The sequence below is a fragment of the Pyrus communis genome, chromosome 5 (genome assembly GCF_963583255.1).
Source record: "Pyrus communis chromosome 5, drPyrComm1.1, whole genome shotgun sequence".
Lineage (NCBI taxonomy): Eukaryota > Viridiplantae > Streptophyta > Magnoliopsida > Rosales > Rosaceae > Pyrus > Pyrus communis.
The window spans coordinates 21,825,816-21,842,260 of NC_084807.1; the positions used below are offsets into that span (position 1 = coordinate 21,825,816).

Below are 16,445 nucleotides of genomic sequence, written 5' to 3' on the forward strand. Positions count from 1 at the left end.
CACTTTCTTTCTTTAGTCTTCGACAGAATATCATTGTCCTACATCAGATATGGGATACTATGCAAACGTAAATTGCAAGGGTAATGCATAGCTTTGTCATAGATTTGAGGGTGCAAGTCTGTTTGTGGGCGATTAATATACATCTGCCTTGGCATTGGATCATTGATGTTATCTACTGCACAGAGTATGTATGTAAAGTTGCAAACCGTTCATTCATTTCTTCTTCCTAAGCCTTCAATTGTTGCGTGGCAATTGGCACCTAGCTAGCTAAAAGGCTGCTCTATGAGGACTTGTATTGTTTTTTAATGAGGGATTAGTTTCATTTCAAATATGGATTATGACATTTTTATAACAGTTCGGTTTGCTGCAGATATTGTTCCAATTTTAGATGAAAATAAATTATCAAAATATTGTCGCTCAATGCCCTGATAGTTGACATGCTTCATTAATTAATGTCTTGTGTGGAAACCAGAAAATGAGACCACTTTATGCGTAGATAGGTGTCATTTTAAAATGTATATTTTCTTTTTAAAAACCAAACTGAAACCATTTGAAACCACACCGAACTGAACCCAACAGTTTGGTTTCATTTGGGTTTTGGGTTCAAAACCGCATAGCAAAAAGTGTGGGTTTCACTCCAAACCGCGCTAAAAACAAGAGGTTGAACCCCAACGAGCGGCTATGAGGATATTCGAAAGTCTTACCACTAAACCAACCACTCGTCAGTACCAGAAATCAAAATCTCGATCAATCTTATGCCCCCATACACAGAAAAAGGAGATAACAATGTATGTTGATAAACTTTTCTCTTGTTCCATAGCTTGATTGAAGGATCTGGCTCCAAGTTAATAATATAAAACAGACTTGACGCCCCTTAATAAAAACATTAAAATATAATGGCAGATAACGCGTTATGTGCGCCTAAATACACGTAAATACATGATTTATTATAATAATTTCATCATAATTACGGAAACACCCCAGATTAGTAGTGGTATTCATGTCAACGGGTATCAATATTAATTAACGTTAAGTAGCTTGCATTACTAACTTGGCCTTTGCCAAAGGCAAATGGGCGCCGAATGCCGGCCCTCTTACCCTTTGTACTTTGCCTCTTCTAGAACGATAGGCTACAAGGCAACACAAATATTATGAACCCTAAAAATATAGCAGACTAGAGTCAACCAGTAAACTTGGCCAGCAAGAAAACGAAAAAAAGAAAGTCAACCATGATCATGCCTCTAAGATTCCCTATATAATGCTCTTTTCTTGATTATTTTTCTAAGTCAACGGGGAAGGGGGATACGAACTTAAGACATCTTCCAGCATTCAGAAGAAAAACACCGTTTTCAAATCAATAGGAAAAAAAAAAAAAAAATATAAGAAATGCTTTGTCATCAGTAATAGGAGTTCACCTCTGCATGTATGTTAAACAAAACTTTCCTTACAATATTACAAGCAACAGACTAGATGTCTTTGTTTATATAGAGAACACTGACCTAAGATGTCTGTTCTGCCAAAAGGATCAAAACGGGCTCGGCGAGTCTGATGAAGGTTCAGAAATTGGTCTTTTCAGAAACGATTTACGATTCAGACTTTTCTTTTCTCCTCATCTTTCCTTGTCTGCTACCGTTAATAGACGCATTGGCTTTTCTTTTCTCTGAATGTTTACCATTGGCACCTTGAGTTACCTTGTCATTTTGAGGCTGCTTTGTTTTCTTTTGTGTTTTCTTGTTGATTTTCTCTACTTCAGAGAACTGGATCAAGTACCATCACAAGAGTAGAAATTTAATGAGATTGCTAAAAAAAGGGTTGATTCCAACTACCTGTGCACCGGAAATGCCATTGTGCAATAGCTAAACTACCTCCATAGTTAACATTCAAGGTGCCATACCCAGTCAATCGGAAAAAGGTATAAGAACACAAAAAAATAAGGTTAAGTATGCTGCACCTTTTCAAATAGAGCCAAATTTCTAGAAGCAGCCTTGTCGATGATGCTTTTATAATATTGTGCAAACGGAGTATTGCCACTGTGCCTTTCTAGCTGCATGTTGACCATTTAACATATAAAAAAACAAGTAATATTCATCGAAGTCCAAAAAATAACAGTCGTAATGGCTGCAGACCTGGAGAAATGATTCTACAGATTGTTGATCTTTTGGTGAAAAAGGCACCTCGTCTCTCTTCTTCCGCACAAATTCAATGTTTTGCTCCACCTGCAGTGCAAGCAACAGAACCTTTTTGTCACATGACCAATATTCCTAAACGCATTAACTTGATTGCCAGCCATGGAGGCCAAGGAAGCAGTTTATTAACAATGTTGGGGAGTTTGCAAAAGCCAACAAAGGAACCATTAATGTGTCACTGTCTTAGACATTCTTTGCCATATGATTTTTTACGATAGATACCACAGACGTAAAATAATATAAGTACAGCCTGCATTTAAAGACAGCCCGCCCGAATAGTGGGACTCCACAGGTTTCCCGTGTTTATTGAGGTACAACCATCAAGCAAATTTCTACTCAAGAGGATAAAAGAGATCAATGTCTCTGAGTGTCCCTGAATCCGGAAAATAAATTCATTTTCAAGGAGATATGCAAGTAAAAGACTAAATCTTCTATGAGACTACCTGATCAATAAAGCGCTTCACTATACGCTTGAAACTCTCTATAGTAGTTATCTCGTGGAACTTCCTCAAGCGGACAAGGGGAATAGTCGCCAGATCAGGAAAAGAAATATGATAGCTCCACTGAGCAAAATGTGCTGAAAGCAGTTCGATAACAGATACAACACACTGTTCTTGAAAGTTCCTCGATTTTAACCAATTCTTTGGAAACTGCACAAAAAATATGGAATAACAATAATAAATCAAATCAGAGCAGATTGCATAACCCAATTCCAAACACACTTCTCTATCGGTAAAGTTACGAATTCCCAACCTTTACAGAACACATAATATTGGTGTCTTTTCCAGGTTTACCAACATCCTTGCCAATTTTATATTCCAAAATATCCACCACTAAAGAGGCAATAGGAATAAAAATTCCTGAGGAAGACGCGAGCTGATTTAACCATTGAATGCATTTGACTCTTAAAGGCAAATATCTAGGTCCAGAAAACAAGACAGCCACTCCGTTTATAATCTGAATTAACATAAAGAGCAACGGCTGGGGATCATGATCAGGTATGTTGGCTGATATAAACGTAACCCATAGATCAATGCAACTAGTGTATTGCCAACCGCATATCTTCTTGACAGCTTCCTGGCCATAGAAAATCAGTAAATATCATTGGTGAATCCGAAATACCATAAATTCTTATAAACTACACTCCCACACGCACATAAACATATAACTTGAAAGAGGAAAAAGCTCAAGTTTCAGAATTTAATTAAACAAGCACCAATAGGATTGAGTTAGTGGCAACACCTTCTTCTTTGTCAGCAGACCCTGCTTCAGTATTTTAGAAAGTTGCTTGATGGACACGATTGCTTTACTAGATGCTTTCTGCAGATCCACAGAGCATAGCTCAACAAAGGAGTTCCTTAGAAACTGTACGTGTTGAAATATAACAGGCTCCATAAATTGGCAATGACCAATAAATGATTTATATGTGTTAATAAAGCAGGTGTCAAAACAATCAGAGCGAAACACAGATGCCACATCGCGTATGATGAGAAAGGATAGAGACGATATAGTCCCTTTCCCTGTTGCCCACAGATGAACAGCAAGCTGCAGTTTCAATTCGAAGTGTTAAGCATGAGTTGCATGACCTATATAACAAGCACGACGATGTATAAAGCATCTCTATACAGAATGATTTGGTGCTTTATGTGTGTGTGTGTGTGTGTGTGTGTGTGTGTGTGTGTGTGTGTGTGTGTGTGTGTGTGTGTGTGTGTGTGTGTGTGTATTAAGTTTGAACTATTTTTTTCATTCATTTAGATATACCTTGATAAGTCTGCGAAGCAACGAAGGGAAAGCAACAAAAATTATCATAGAAGCTCTGATCCGTGCTAAGGAGAAGGCCATTATCTCAGAATCATTAACCTCATTCAGTAGTAAAAGGGTACTCCTCAAATACGATTTTATCAGTGGCTTAAGAGTATTCCATTTTGAATTCTTGCTCAAGTCCAAACTCTTCTCTTTCTTGGGATTGGAGGTTGATATCCCCAGTAGCCCCCTAAATACATTATCAGCCTCATTAAGCATGACCATCAATATCTTGCAAAAGGCTTCACTGTTCTGAATTCCACGACAAGAATCAGCATTAAAGACACTGGTTGTTTCAGCTCCATAGTGGCATGCAGCACGGTACCCATTTAATAGACTAGTAAGCGCAGGCACACTTTGATGCTCTTTGACTAGTTGACACAATGAATCAATGGCAGAGCTGGTCAACAACTTGCTTCCGTGAGTGTTAACACCATCAACATTCTCTGGCTGCATATCATCCTCGCTCATCTCATCCTCATCAGCATACTGTAACATGCACATGCATAATTGGGAGAAAAAAGGGACATCAAACAGCCGACCCAGATTACAGACGGAAATTAGGTTTGCAATTTAAAACTGCAGACAAATGTACTGCTCCAAACAAAACTCAAAAACTGAAGCTAAATGCCACAATAGATATTACTTGCCTTTTTGTTTCTGAACTGTTCAGACCGCTTATTATAGTTTTCAAGAAAGTTAGAAAAATCTGGGTCCTGAAAATTTTCCAAGCAAACATGATCATTAAAAAGAAAAAGAAACAACTGGATGGGAGGTGGAGGAAGATAGTCGGTAGGATGAGCAGAAAGGGGTGGTAACTGGTAAAAGAAACAATCTTCTTAAGAACATGTACTTTCAAGTAATAACCATGACCATTACCTTTTCCTTCAATTTGTCTAATTTTTTCATTTTCTTCACAAGTTCAAGTTGAATTTCCCTGTTCTGCACAGATAAATCACTACCACTACTGCCAAAATTTCCTGCATATAAAGGTCATAAAAATGTAAAGGGGAGAGGAGAAGAGAAGCAAAATTAATATCGGAATGATACAAAATAAACAGATGGAATTATGACCTCACCTTCTTGAGAATTCTCAGTTTCACTATGAGCTAGATGCAGATCACTTGAGTCCTAATCAAACATTGAAAGAAAATAAAAATTCAATCCAAAAATTCCCAGCAAAGTGACTGAAGTTAAGAAGAGTTCCTGGAAAAAAAATGTAATTTCAATACCTCAGAAAGATACCCATCACTGTCTGAATCATCTCCAAACACATCATTCTCATCTTCGCTGAATATCGCATCAAGAGGAGTGTCTTCTGTGTAGATTCCTTCAGTATTTCTGAAAACAATTTTTTGAAATTAGTGTGTCCGTAATGATGGTATGACACTATAATGCAGTTAAAGTAAACTAAAAAATGAAAGTACATAGTGAAACTTAAAAACGCATTGGCTCCATTTGTGTCAATGGAAAACAGTTCAACACGAAAGTTTTCCGGATGCAAAATATCCTGAAGCTTATTTGACATGTAAAGCGTTTCATGGGAGACATTTCCTTAGTTTTTCTTCTTCTTCAGGAAATGCTATCTTAAGGGAAGAAAACTTCTCTGACACTTAGGTTAGAATGTTAGATTGAAGCCTTCATCAAAACATAAACCAATATCTGACATATATTATTCTTCTGGAAAACTTGGTCTCCAAAGCTCTATCCTCCATCAACGGAAACTACTAAATGGCGGAAATTTAAAACTAAAAAAAGAGTAAAAGATACAAGTACTATATAAATGGCATTCGAAAATTATATGTTCAAGATCACGAAATGCGAAAAAATGTCCTTCTTTGTACCTTGCGTTAGACAACTCCACTGCGTCCCCTTTCTGTTCTTTACCACTATCTTCTTTCCCACCATCTGCAACAATTGAATTAACATTTTTCCCCAACAGAAATCAGAGAAGCATGAAACAATCTCCAAATAAAGCGAAAACACAAAATATAACTAAAACCCACAAAATTCAACAAAGCCAAAACTCCATGCATTCAAAAACCAAAGCTTTCACATTTACACACACCATATCCCACGTAAAAATACAGAAATTCTAAACAAAATGTAACAACAACCCATGTAAGACCACCCCAAAAGATGCAAGTTCTAATGCTTATTTATTTTCTACTCAACCGAAGTTTCAAACTTTCAATCCGAAAGCCCACATGGGTTTGCAGAGAGAGAGAGAGAGGGCATACTCTTGGAAGTTCTCCTTTTGTTGAACTTGGAATTCAACTTGCGGTTTTTTCTGAGAACGGACTGAAGATTCTTCTTCGAGAACTTCCTCGCCTTCTTCCCCAGCTTGCCCATGGCTGCTCACTTCTCTTCTGCAATGGACGAAGGAAGCTGCTTTGTATTATTTGCTTAGGCGCCTCAAGCCTCAAACAGTCACGGGGTACGAGCTTCCCTTCGTTTAACCTGATTTCGGCTTCCCCCCTCAACCGCAAACGACAGAGCTGTGTTGGGCTGAAAGTCTGAGACCTGCCCGTTAAAAAGGTTTACACTTTGGACTCAGGCCTGCTTTAAACTCGCACAAGAAAATATGGGCCTAGCTTAAGATTGTTGCGCTTTGGGTGGCTTGACATATTATTTCATTTATTCTAAACTGTTATCGGCACTTCAAAAATCTTATTTTATACTTCTCACTGTATCTTTACTTCTAAATAAAGAAATTCTGGAGTTAAAAACGAGAATTTTTTAGTGTCAATAATAATTCCCTATTCTGAAATGTATTTTTAATCCACACCAGCATATTTGACAGTTTTTGGACATAAATAGTGGAAACATGGAAATGTGAAGCGAATTTTGAGTTTCAAAGAGTAGAGCGTTGACTTTTGAGTTTTAGGAGACAAAGTGGGATCGAAATCTAATTTTAGGGAGCATAGCTAAAAATAAACCGTAGAAATACTCTGATTTTAGTTTTCCTTTGTTTAAAAAACTCAAGTGTTGATTTTTTTTATTCTTGATTTTTCCTGTAGTAACACATGTGAAATAAAAAATAGGGTAAAGTACAAAAAACTACCTCAACTATTGGTGTCACGACACTTTCATACCTCATATTTTAAAATTGACAATATCATACCTCATCTTTAGAATTCGGTCCAATATTATACCTTCCGTTACTTGATCGTTTACTTTTCAGTTAAATGCTGACACGACTTGATTCGGGGCCCACTTTCTATTAAAAAATCATTAAAATATTATTAAAAACTAAAAAAAAATATTTAATATTTTTTAAATATTAAAAAGTTAAAAAAAAAAAATTAAAAAAAAAAAAAAAAAAAACAACCCTCGGTTCGTCCCTCCCCCTCCCCCTTTCTTTCTAGGTTGCAGGGGTTTGGGGGGTGGGCATGAACTGGGTTAGGTTGGATTTTTTTTTTTTTTTTTTTTGTTCCTTCCTCCTCCTCCTTCTCCTTCTTCTTCCGCGCGGAGGTGGGGGGTTTTAAAAAAAAAAAAAAAAAAAATTGTTTGGTTGAAGATTAAGAAGGAAAGAAGATGAAGATGGGGAGAGAGAAGGGGGGGAGGGACTAACAAGGGATTTTTTTTATTTTTTTATTTTTTACTTTTTTTTTATTATTTTAAAAAATATTAAATTTTTTTTTTTAGTTTTTAATAATTTTTTAATAGAAAGTTGATCCCGAATCAAGCCACGTCAGCATTTAACTAAAAAGTAAACGGCCAAATAACGGAAGGTATAACATTGGACCAAATTCTAAAGATGAGGTATGACATTGTCAATTTTAAAAGATGAGGTATGAAAGTATTGTGACACCAATAATTAAAGTAATTTTTTGTACTTCACCTTAAAAAATAGTATGAGTTCTGTGTAAATTTTGTAATCGAATCTCTAAAACTTTCAGGAATTAAATCAACTACATGGCATATAGTGTCATCATAATTGTAAGGGCATATAGTGGTTAGTAAAAGACAATTTCGAGCTGTCTAAAATACCTCCCTCATAAATGGACTCCACAAAGCACTCCAAAAGTAATGATGAAAATTGTGGAGTGAAGTCTGATCTTCTCAATTAATTACTATAATTAATTAACCAACCCCATCGAGAGATTTTTTAGTATAACTGGCATATAAAGTGGTACATCACATGTCACTGTACAAATGATAAGATATGTGTGTTAAAAAGTTAATAACTTAAAAAATAAAATTTCCTACCACTTACATAAAAACAAACAATGTATCACCCGTGTTCCTATCACAATGAAAAATTTCTCCATCAAGACATCTCCCTTTTCTTCACTTATGGGGAGTTGATTTCTGGCAGCCGTTTGGGGATGTTGGCTAGCGGTGGTTGGGAGGTACTGTTCCGACGACGTCGGTGGTAGCAGGTGGTTAGGGGTCAAGTGATGTTTTGAGTCTTGTCTTATTTTCTGTTTTTGGGCTTCAAATGATGTTTTGGGTCTTGTCTTATTTTGCTTAGAGTCCATATATTTCGCTTTATGCTTATCATGTAATTGAATTTTTGTGTATATTTGATCTGTTGGTGTACTTCATTGACTTTTGCCTTGAAATGCTATTTCCAGTTTACCCAAAAAGAATAAAAAAAATTAAGAAATTTTACAATGACAAGGAGCTGAATTGGATTATGGAATTAACCACTTTCCAACATATGAGTGAACAATAGATGTTTTTTTTGTTTCAAATATTTAACTTGTTGTATATGCGTAGAAAATGCTACTTAAGTTAAGAATCAAACGTCTTGAGTTTGACTATTGTATATTATACGAATCAAATTCACCAATTCAATAATTTACCAGTCATTGTTAGAATTTGATACTATATAATTGAACACAAACTCAATTTTCCGACCTTTATCCAATTTGCACACCACGTCATTGCACTAAGAAATTAAAACACTTGTGAGTTGATCAAGAATTTGACTAGGATATTTGACAAATGTGGCAGTTAGTTATCTACTTGAAAGCTCTAACATAGTTATCTACTTGAAAGCTCCAACATAGTTATCCACTTGAAAGCTCCAACTAAATCAATCAATTAAATTAAACTATCACAAAGTCATAAGTGATTAGCATGACTTCATGTCTAGCACTCGAACGGAGTGAAGATCACTCAACGTGCACTCCAAATTCAGACTTCCATAATTGACAAAGATAAAGATTAAACTCATTACTCAAACATGTTTTTCAACATTTATTCCCAACTTTTTAATACAAATTGATATTAAGGGAGACGGAGCGAAACTAACTACAAAATCTTGATGCGGCTGGAACAAAACACAAAATATTCATGCATGTCTAAATGCTTTTAGTTGCTTAAATACAAAATCTCAATACATAAATAAACGCTCTTAATCACACAAAAACAAAAACTCGAAACCTAGAATGGATCAAGAATCAATTTTTATAGGATAATGCTGTTTACACACTTATTTTTACCTCTCACATACTTTTGGTAATTTTTGCCCATTAATATTCATCAATTATTTTGATTCAATAGCCGAAAATTAAAAAAAATATGTGTGAAGTTAAAATATATGTGTAAATAACACTACCCTTTTTATATACAAGTTGGATACTGATCATGTGACCCACAAGGAGAAGAATATGTGAAGGCATTATATACAATTTCTACAGGCTGGCATTCCTTTTTCCTATGCTGGAAAAGAATTTGCATGGTATGAGTATGCCGTCACGCATCATTTAGTGTTATGAAACACTGTAACGTGCCATTTAGCGTCATTGAATCAAATACATGTAAATAAAAACTTACACACATCTTTATTATATTGACACAAAACGTTAGAGCATTCCCAATGGGGGCTTTATCCTCCATGAGGCTACTACATTTCTAGCCTTAGCGAGAAATTTCATCGCCAATAAGCCGAAAAATGGGGCTAGATCCATTATTGGGGCTAGCAACTTCACTTCTTGGGTATCATAAAATTGGGCTACATCTAGCCCCAAAAAATAGTAGGACCCACAAAAAAGTAGCAACCCATGTGAGCAAAATTCTATCACTCTCCCTTCACTTGCAAATACACTTATACTATTCTTTTATTTTTTTTAATTCTTTTTTCTTACTTATTTTTCTTGCAATTTGGCTAATTAATGATTGTTTAAAATTTCATAAGAAGTAAAGTTTTAAATTGATTCAATATTCATGGGTATTGATGGGTGAAATTTTCAAATAATTTTTTTTCAAAATTGTATGATACTAATTTACCAATTGATGCTGGGTAAATTGTTGTGTTATACGTGAAAATCAAATTATTTCGGAAGAAAGTGAGAGTTTGTTTATTTCAATAGATGAGATTGAGATAAGGAAATCTAATACAACGATCGATTCATAAGTGATGAAATATAACTTTATCACAATTTGAATTTTTTAGGTTGAAGGGTTCATAAATTTTTTTTAAGATAACACGTCCAAAAATCAACTTAAGAAAAACTAACACAAAAAAAATCATCGCTTAATCAAATTGTTACATAAATAAATATAAATATCTACATATAGAATTCGAAAGATATAACCTCTCATTGGGAGAGATTCTTTTATAAAGCCTCAAAGATTCATCGAAACTCTAAAATATCCTATATTCACCACTTTTCTAGTCTCATATAGAGCCCATCACTGGAGATTCTCTTATTACAACTGTATACTCGTATCATACAAGTTGTTCTATTTTACCGAGCTACAACTTACAAGGCTGTAAATAATTTAATAAGGTTCACGTGCAAATGAGGCAATTGGCATGTGACACCATCATTGTTGCCACCAAATGATGCACTCATCTCTTAAAATTCTGTGCAGTGGTGGCCTGACCTCACCAAGTCACAAGTTGCAGGGACATTTTTTATAATAATTAGACTAATTAGTTGTTGGCATTTGCATATTTTATTGGCTAATGGGACCAACTCTTTGTACAAAAACTTTAACCTAAAACGGATATTGTAGGGCACAACTATTAGGGTTTTTCGGAGCACTATATATGCAGCTAAAAACTGCACAAGGTTAAGTTTTGTTTTTATTTCTTTGTTTCTTGTTTTATGTATAAACTATCATACATATGTAAGTTTGAGAATGTGACCTTCCTTTGTTATAAAAATAAGTCATTAATGTTAATTACTTAGATTACTTAATCATTAAACCGATCTCGTAATTTTTTAGACAAGTCAATTTTCAGAGTTAGGACAATAAAAGAGTTGAGTATATTGAATTAGTTGAGAGTCGAGATTTATGGTTAAAGACAAAGACTGTATAGTTGTGAGATTCTGTCGTTTAGAGTTTGGACGATACAAAAGTTGGTGTCAGTCTATTTTCTCATTACCTTTACATAGCGATAGAGGCAAAAATTGTTAATAGAGGAAGTAAATTGATGACAATAACTATTCTGTAGCTCCGCAACAACGTCTAAATATAGAAATGATCATCAGAACTCAAGAATTTGGAAGAAATGATTTGGATTTGGCAAGAGAATAAACTTGAAAATATTAAGTTTAATGTATTTGGAATAAGTAGAAGTAGTAATTTGAATTCGATTTAAAATGACTATATGCAAAGAATAATTTGAATCCATTTGCTTTCTTAATTTGTTTATTGTCCAAATCTTAGCATACATGGATTTGAATCTTTTAAATAAACAATTTTACGTTCTAATGTCAACCAGATTCCTAAATATGAAATCACTACATCCAACCAAATTAGCTTTTGTGCTCATTTGGAAGTACTTTTAAAATCAGTATAAGCGTTTTTGATGAGAGTGTTTTTAAAACCAATCATTAGTAAAAATACAAGTAAACATGGGTAAATCACTTAAAGTGTTTTTCGGAAGAAACATCTATAATTGATGCTTATTGCAAGAAACACTTCAAGTGCTTTTAGAATCTAAAAACACTTTTACTAAAAATACTTTCACTCATTTTAAAAACACTTCCAAACGAGCTTTCATGTTTTCCATAATCGAAGAAAATTTTAAACTTGACATGCAAGTTGTACAAATCTTATACCAAATTGCTATCATTACCTCCCACTAACTTGCATATCAGCTCAAAAATTGTGATTAATTTGTATCCTTTTTTGGGTCGAATCGTATCGTTTGCTTGTAAAAAGAGCAACCCTTCATCTTTTATCTACGAAATTAACAAATACTCACAATTTAGTTAAATCTGTGAGGCATGCCGTGTTTGGAGGAAGCAGAGGAAGTCGCTGTGGTTCATGTTGCAGCAGATAAGAACGATGGTTGTATCCAGAAAAAATCCTCAAAAATTAACTGCTAAGGGGTACAGTTTGAAAGAGTAAAACAAGGGAAGAAGGGACAAAGACAGCGAGGTTGTTGTTTGTCGTCAATGTTGCTTTTTGTTTCTTACTAAAATAGAAACCCCAATATCTGTAGGCCCCTCCAAATTAACCCCTCCTCCATTCCCTCCGCTCCTCTGCAACATGTTCTGTTTTTTCGAACGTTGAAGCTTTCCTCACCAAATTATCGGGTCCCCCCTCTCTCTCACACTCCCAAATCATAAACTCCTTCGGGTACTTTCTGTTTGTTTTCTTTTTTCAGGGGAGAGGGAGTTCCCGAAATTCACAGAGATCTGGGAATTTTCGAGCAGAGGTACTGGAAGTGTGTCCTTTTTTTTTTTTTTTTTTGGTTTTTGCCTGTGTTTTTCTCATGCATTTGTCCTAAAATTAACTTGTGGGCTCTGTCATTTTGTCACTCTCTCTCTCTCTCTCTCAGTTGCTGCTAGTAGGATTTTTTTTCTGGGTTCTGTGGAATTTTTTGAAAATCTTGCAGTTTTGCAATCTGGGTTTTGGACCATTTATTGTTTGCATTAATGGATAACCGAAAGTTTGCACCTTTCTTTGTTGGGTTGGCAGCTTTTTTGTTTATTATTGTCCGTTGTTTACCCTTTGTAATTAGGTTTAGGAAGTTATCAATTGTGTTGAGTGCGTGTTTAATTAGATCTCTGCATATTAAGACACAGATTTCCTACCAAAAAGTCAGAATCTTGAGGGTTGAACGTTGACTTTCAAGTTCCAACTTTCCTTGTCCACTGTTCCTTTGAATTTCTGGGTTATTTGAATTTAAGCATTTGAGAAATTTCATAACTTTTCGACCTTTTCGTGTTCATTGTATTGTGTGCGTCTAAAATTTCATAAATTTGTTGTTTTTGGCAGCATGCTTTGCTAGAAAATGGGGAGGAAAGGGAGTTGGTTTTCTGCATTGAAGAAAGCCCTCACCCCTGATCCAAAGGAAAAGAAAGACCAGGTTTGTTTAATTGGTTTACTTTTGATCTTACATCGTGGTTGTATCGAAAATTAATACGAGTTTCTAAATGAAACGTTTGTACTTTCATTCCAGAAGACTCACAAGTCAAAGAAGAGATGGTTTGGGAAGCACAAGAACGAGGATGCGGTATCTTCCTGGGAAAAAACCGCATTTATTATCCCTGCCTCCGCCCCTAACCCCGCCCATGCCCCCGCCCCTCCTCCTCCCCCGACCCCGCCTCCCAAAGAAGATGTCAAATTAGCTGAGGCTGAGAATGCACAGAACAAACATGTTTACTCTGTGGCACTTGCTACCGCCGCGGCTGCAGAGGCAGCTGTGGCTGCTGCTCAGGCTGCCGCAGAGGTTGTTCGCCTTATTGCTGTGCCCATGCCCCGTTACCCTGGAAAGTCGATGCAGGAGGTTGCAGCTATCAAGATTCAGACTGCATTCCGAGGGCACATGGTATGTTTTATTGGGCTATATTGTTCTCTAGTCCTATTTGGTTTGTGTACTTTTGGAAATAAGATGTTTGATTTGTGATAATATGTAAAAGTACTAGAGGATGGTATGCCTAGTTGTATCAAATCAGTTGAACTTTCGGTTGGTTGTTCAACTTGAACAAGACGAGGGATTTGACATTCTATAGAATAGGCCTCGTGTTAACTGACTTACCTCTTGTGAGAAAGATCTGATTTTTTTGAATTAATGCCTGCATTGATCAAGGTCAGCTGCCATCTTATAAGGGGACGTTGAATTTAGTAAAGCAGTAAATAACGATCTATTATAATAACTCCAATACATTTATTCTCAGGCCATGAGCTGTATGTTTTAAATGAGGTTTTGTTGTATGTGATTTTCAGGCAAGAAGGGCGTTACGAGCTTTGAGGGGGTTGGGGAGGTTGAAATCATTGCTACAAGGCCAATCTGTTAAACGGCAAGCAACTACAACGTTAAGATGCATGCAGACTCTTGCTCGTGTGCAGTCTGAGATTCGTGCAAGGAGGATTAGAATGTCCGAGGAGAATCAGGCTTTCCAGAGACAGCTCCAACAGAAACAAGAGAAAGAGCTTGAGAAAATAAAAAAAGATTCTGTAAGTTCCCCCAATATTTTATGTTTATATGAGTTGTCCATGAGCTCTCCTGTACAATCATGCCCGTTCAGGTTTTGCTTCCATCTTCTGTTCTTTGAGTTCATCAATTTGTTTCGGCCTCTAGTTTTATATTTATTTCAGGCGTCTTCAATTTTGTGATATGCTAAACTCGTCGTGATAGATGGGAGAAGATTGGGATGATAGCATTCAATCGAAGGAACAGGTCGAGGCAAGGCTACAACTGAAACAAGAGGCTGCTATGAGACGAGAAAGGGCGTTGGCTTATTCATTCTCTCACCAGGTGGTGTACTTTTCCGTTTTGATTATTTTTACAGGATTACAGGAAGCCTATCGTTGGCGATTTTTGAATTCTGATTTTAGATTCTGCTGTGATGAATCTTCTTATTCTTTTTAATATATTGAATTAACCATCTACCTGAAACTGACCCAATAAATCTCTTTGACAGAAGATGAACTCTTCGAAATCTGCACACCCGACCTTTATGGATCCCAGCAATCCCCACTGGGGTTGGAGTTGGTTAGAGAGATGGGTGGCTGCAAGGCCGTGGGAGAGCCGAAGTACAGCAGACTTCAATGACCGGGCCTCCATGAGGAGTGCAGCAAGCCGTGCCTCCATGCCAGTGGGGGAAATCACCAAAGCTTATGCTCTTCGTGATAAGCCTTCTCCTAGGACCCCTACTGCCCTAAGATCAAGCAGGCCTGCCAGTCGCCAATCCCCTACAACTTCTTTCTCCAGGGCACCATCATCAGCATCAGTAACCGGGAGAACCCCAAGAGGATATGGCTGGGGTGGAGATGAGGACTCCAGGAGCACACTCAGCATCCAGTCAGAGCGCTTCAATAGGAGGCATAGCATCGCAGGATCCTCTGTCAGAGATGATGAGAGCCTTGCAAGCTCGCCTTCTGTTCCAAGTTACATGACACCCACGAAATCAACAAAGGCCAGGTCGAGGTTGGCAACCCCAAGCTCAAACCAGTCAGAGAAGAACGGGACACCATCAGAGAAGGGATCAGTGACCTCTGCAAAGAAGCGGCTGTCATTCTCTGCATCCCCAGCTGGACCAAGGAGGCACTCCGGTCCTCCTAGGGTTGATTCTAGCTCCGTTAAAAGCCCTCCAGTGCACGAGAGGAAAGGCAGCAGGTAGCTAGTGATCAGTCTAATGTGAGAGAGTGCATGTAAAATAAAAGCAAGCTTAAGCATGTAACTTAGGTAGATGTCGTTGAGGTGAAGAAGATTGAATAAAAGATTGGCCAGGGCTTTGTTAGCAGGTGGAGGAGGAAGAGAAGAGAGGAAAAATCAACCGGTTTGTGATTTTCGTGTCTGTTTCAGTTGTCTTCACGATTAATGTCAACATTTTTTTCTTCTTCTCAAAAACCTTTGTGTTGTTGTGTTTCGGGATCGTCATTTATAATGTTGTAGTATAGGAGGATTGGTTTGTAGGGTTGAATGTTGGTTCATGGTAGCAGAAATATGGTTTCTTTTGTTGTGTGCAGATTGCTGTCGTTTTTTGATATCTTTTGACTCATCACTTGCTTGAGTTTTCAGTGGTATAGATAGTGTTGTTTTTGCCCTTTTCTTTTTGTTACGCCTCTAAGATTCATCAACACAACCATGAATCTCGTGGGTTTGGAGCTTTTACCTCCTCAAGGCTTCTTTTTCGGAGAAAAACTTCGGTGGGAACTGCCATGCTAAGACTTTTTTTTCGGAAAAAAACTTCAATGGAAATTGTCGTGTAGCATGGCTGGTTTGAAGTACACACTTTAGAATCAAAGACGGTGAATGCCCCATCCAATTGAACCCTCAACCTTTTTCATTAGAGAGAGGTGGGTTTCCAAAATTCAGTTATTTTCCAAGCAAGGAATTTATTCTCCTTGCATTTTTTTTTTTTTTTTTTTTTTTTTGTTTTTTTTGTGGAAGCATGCCCCATGTTTTTAATTTGTTAAAAAACGCATTCAACACTTCCACAATCATTCTAGCACTTTTTGCTAATCGAATCCTAAACTTGCATTTTTCCATATGGAGCGCTCTACTATAGTGATGGAAAATAATTACGTTATACATTC

General features: G+C 36.7%; 2 protein-coding genes across 3 annotated transcripts; one reads left to right on the forward strand and one right to left on the reverse strand.

Annotated features, from left to right (window-relative positions):
- Nucleotides 1-1,401: 1,401 nt before the first annotated feature.
- On the reverse strand, nucleotides 1,402-6,435 carry LOC137735673 (protein REBELOTE-like). Its single transcript, XM_068475121.1, has 13 exons — nucleotides 6,230-6,435; nucleotides 5,834-5,897; nucleotides 5,222-5,330; nucleotides 5,069-5,120; nucleotides 4,869-4,969; nucleotides 4,640-4,705; nucleotides 3,948-4,478; nucleotides 3,429-3,731; nucleotides 2,940-3,263; nucleotides 2,630-2,836; nucleotides 2,127-2,216; nucleotides 1,952-2,044; nucleotides 1,402-1,757 (listed from the first exon to the last, which is right to left on the reverse strand). The coding sequence occupies exons 1-13, from the start codon at nucleotides 6,339-6,341 to the stop codon at nucleotides 1,584-1,586; spliced, it is 2,226 nt and encodes a 741-aa protein (XP_068331222.1). The 5' UTR covers nucleotides 6,342-6,435; the 3' UTR covers nucleotides 1,402-1,583.
- Nucleotides 6,436-12,190: 5,755 nt separating this feature from the next.
- On the forward strand, nucleotides 12,191-15,901 carry LOC137735019 (protein IQ-DOMAIN 3-like). Of its 2 annotated transcripts, none has more exons than XM_068474372.1 (6): nucleotides 12,191-12,615; nucleotides 13,179-13,269; nucleotides 13,363-13,731; nucleotides 14,130-14,360; nucleotides 14,542-14,661; nucleotides 14,828-15,901. In XM_068474372.1, the coding sequence occupies exons 2-6, from the start codon at nucleotides 13,195-13,197 to the stop codon at nucleotides 15,524-15,526; spliced, it is 1,494 nt and encodes a 497-aa protein (XP_068330473.1). In that variant the 5' UTR covers nucleotides 12,191-12,615; nucleotides 13,179-13,194; the 3' UTR covers nucleotides 15,527-15,901. The 2 variants fall into 2 exon arrangements, with proteins under 2 accessions (XP_068330473.1, XP_068330475.1); XM_068474374.1 differs by having other exon boundaries at nucleotides 13,366-13,731.
- The last annotated feature ends 544 nt before the right edge of the window (nucleotides 15,902-16,445 follow it).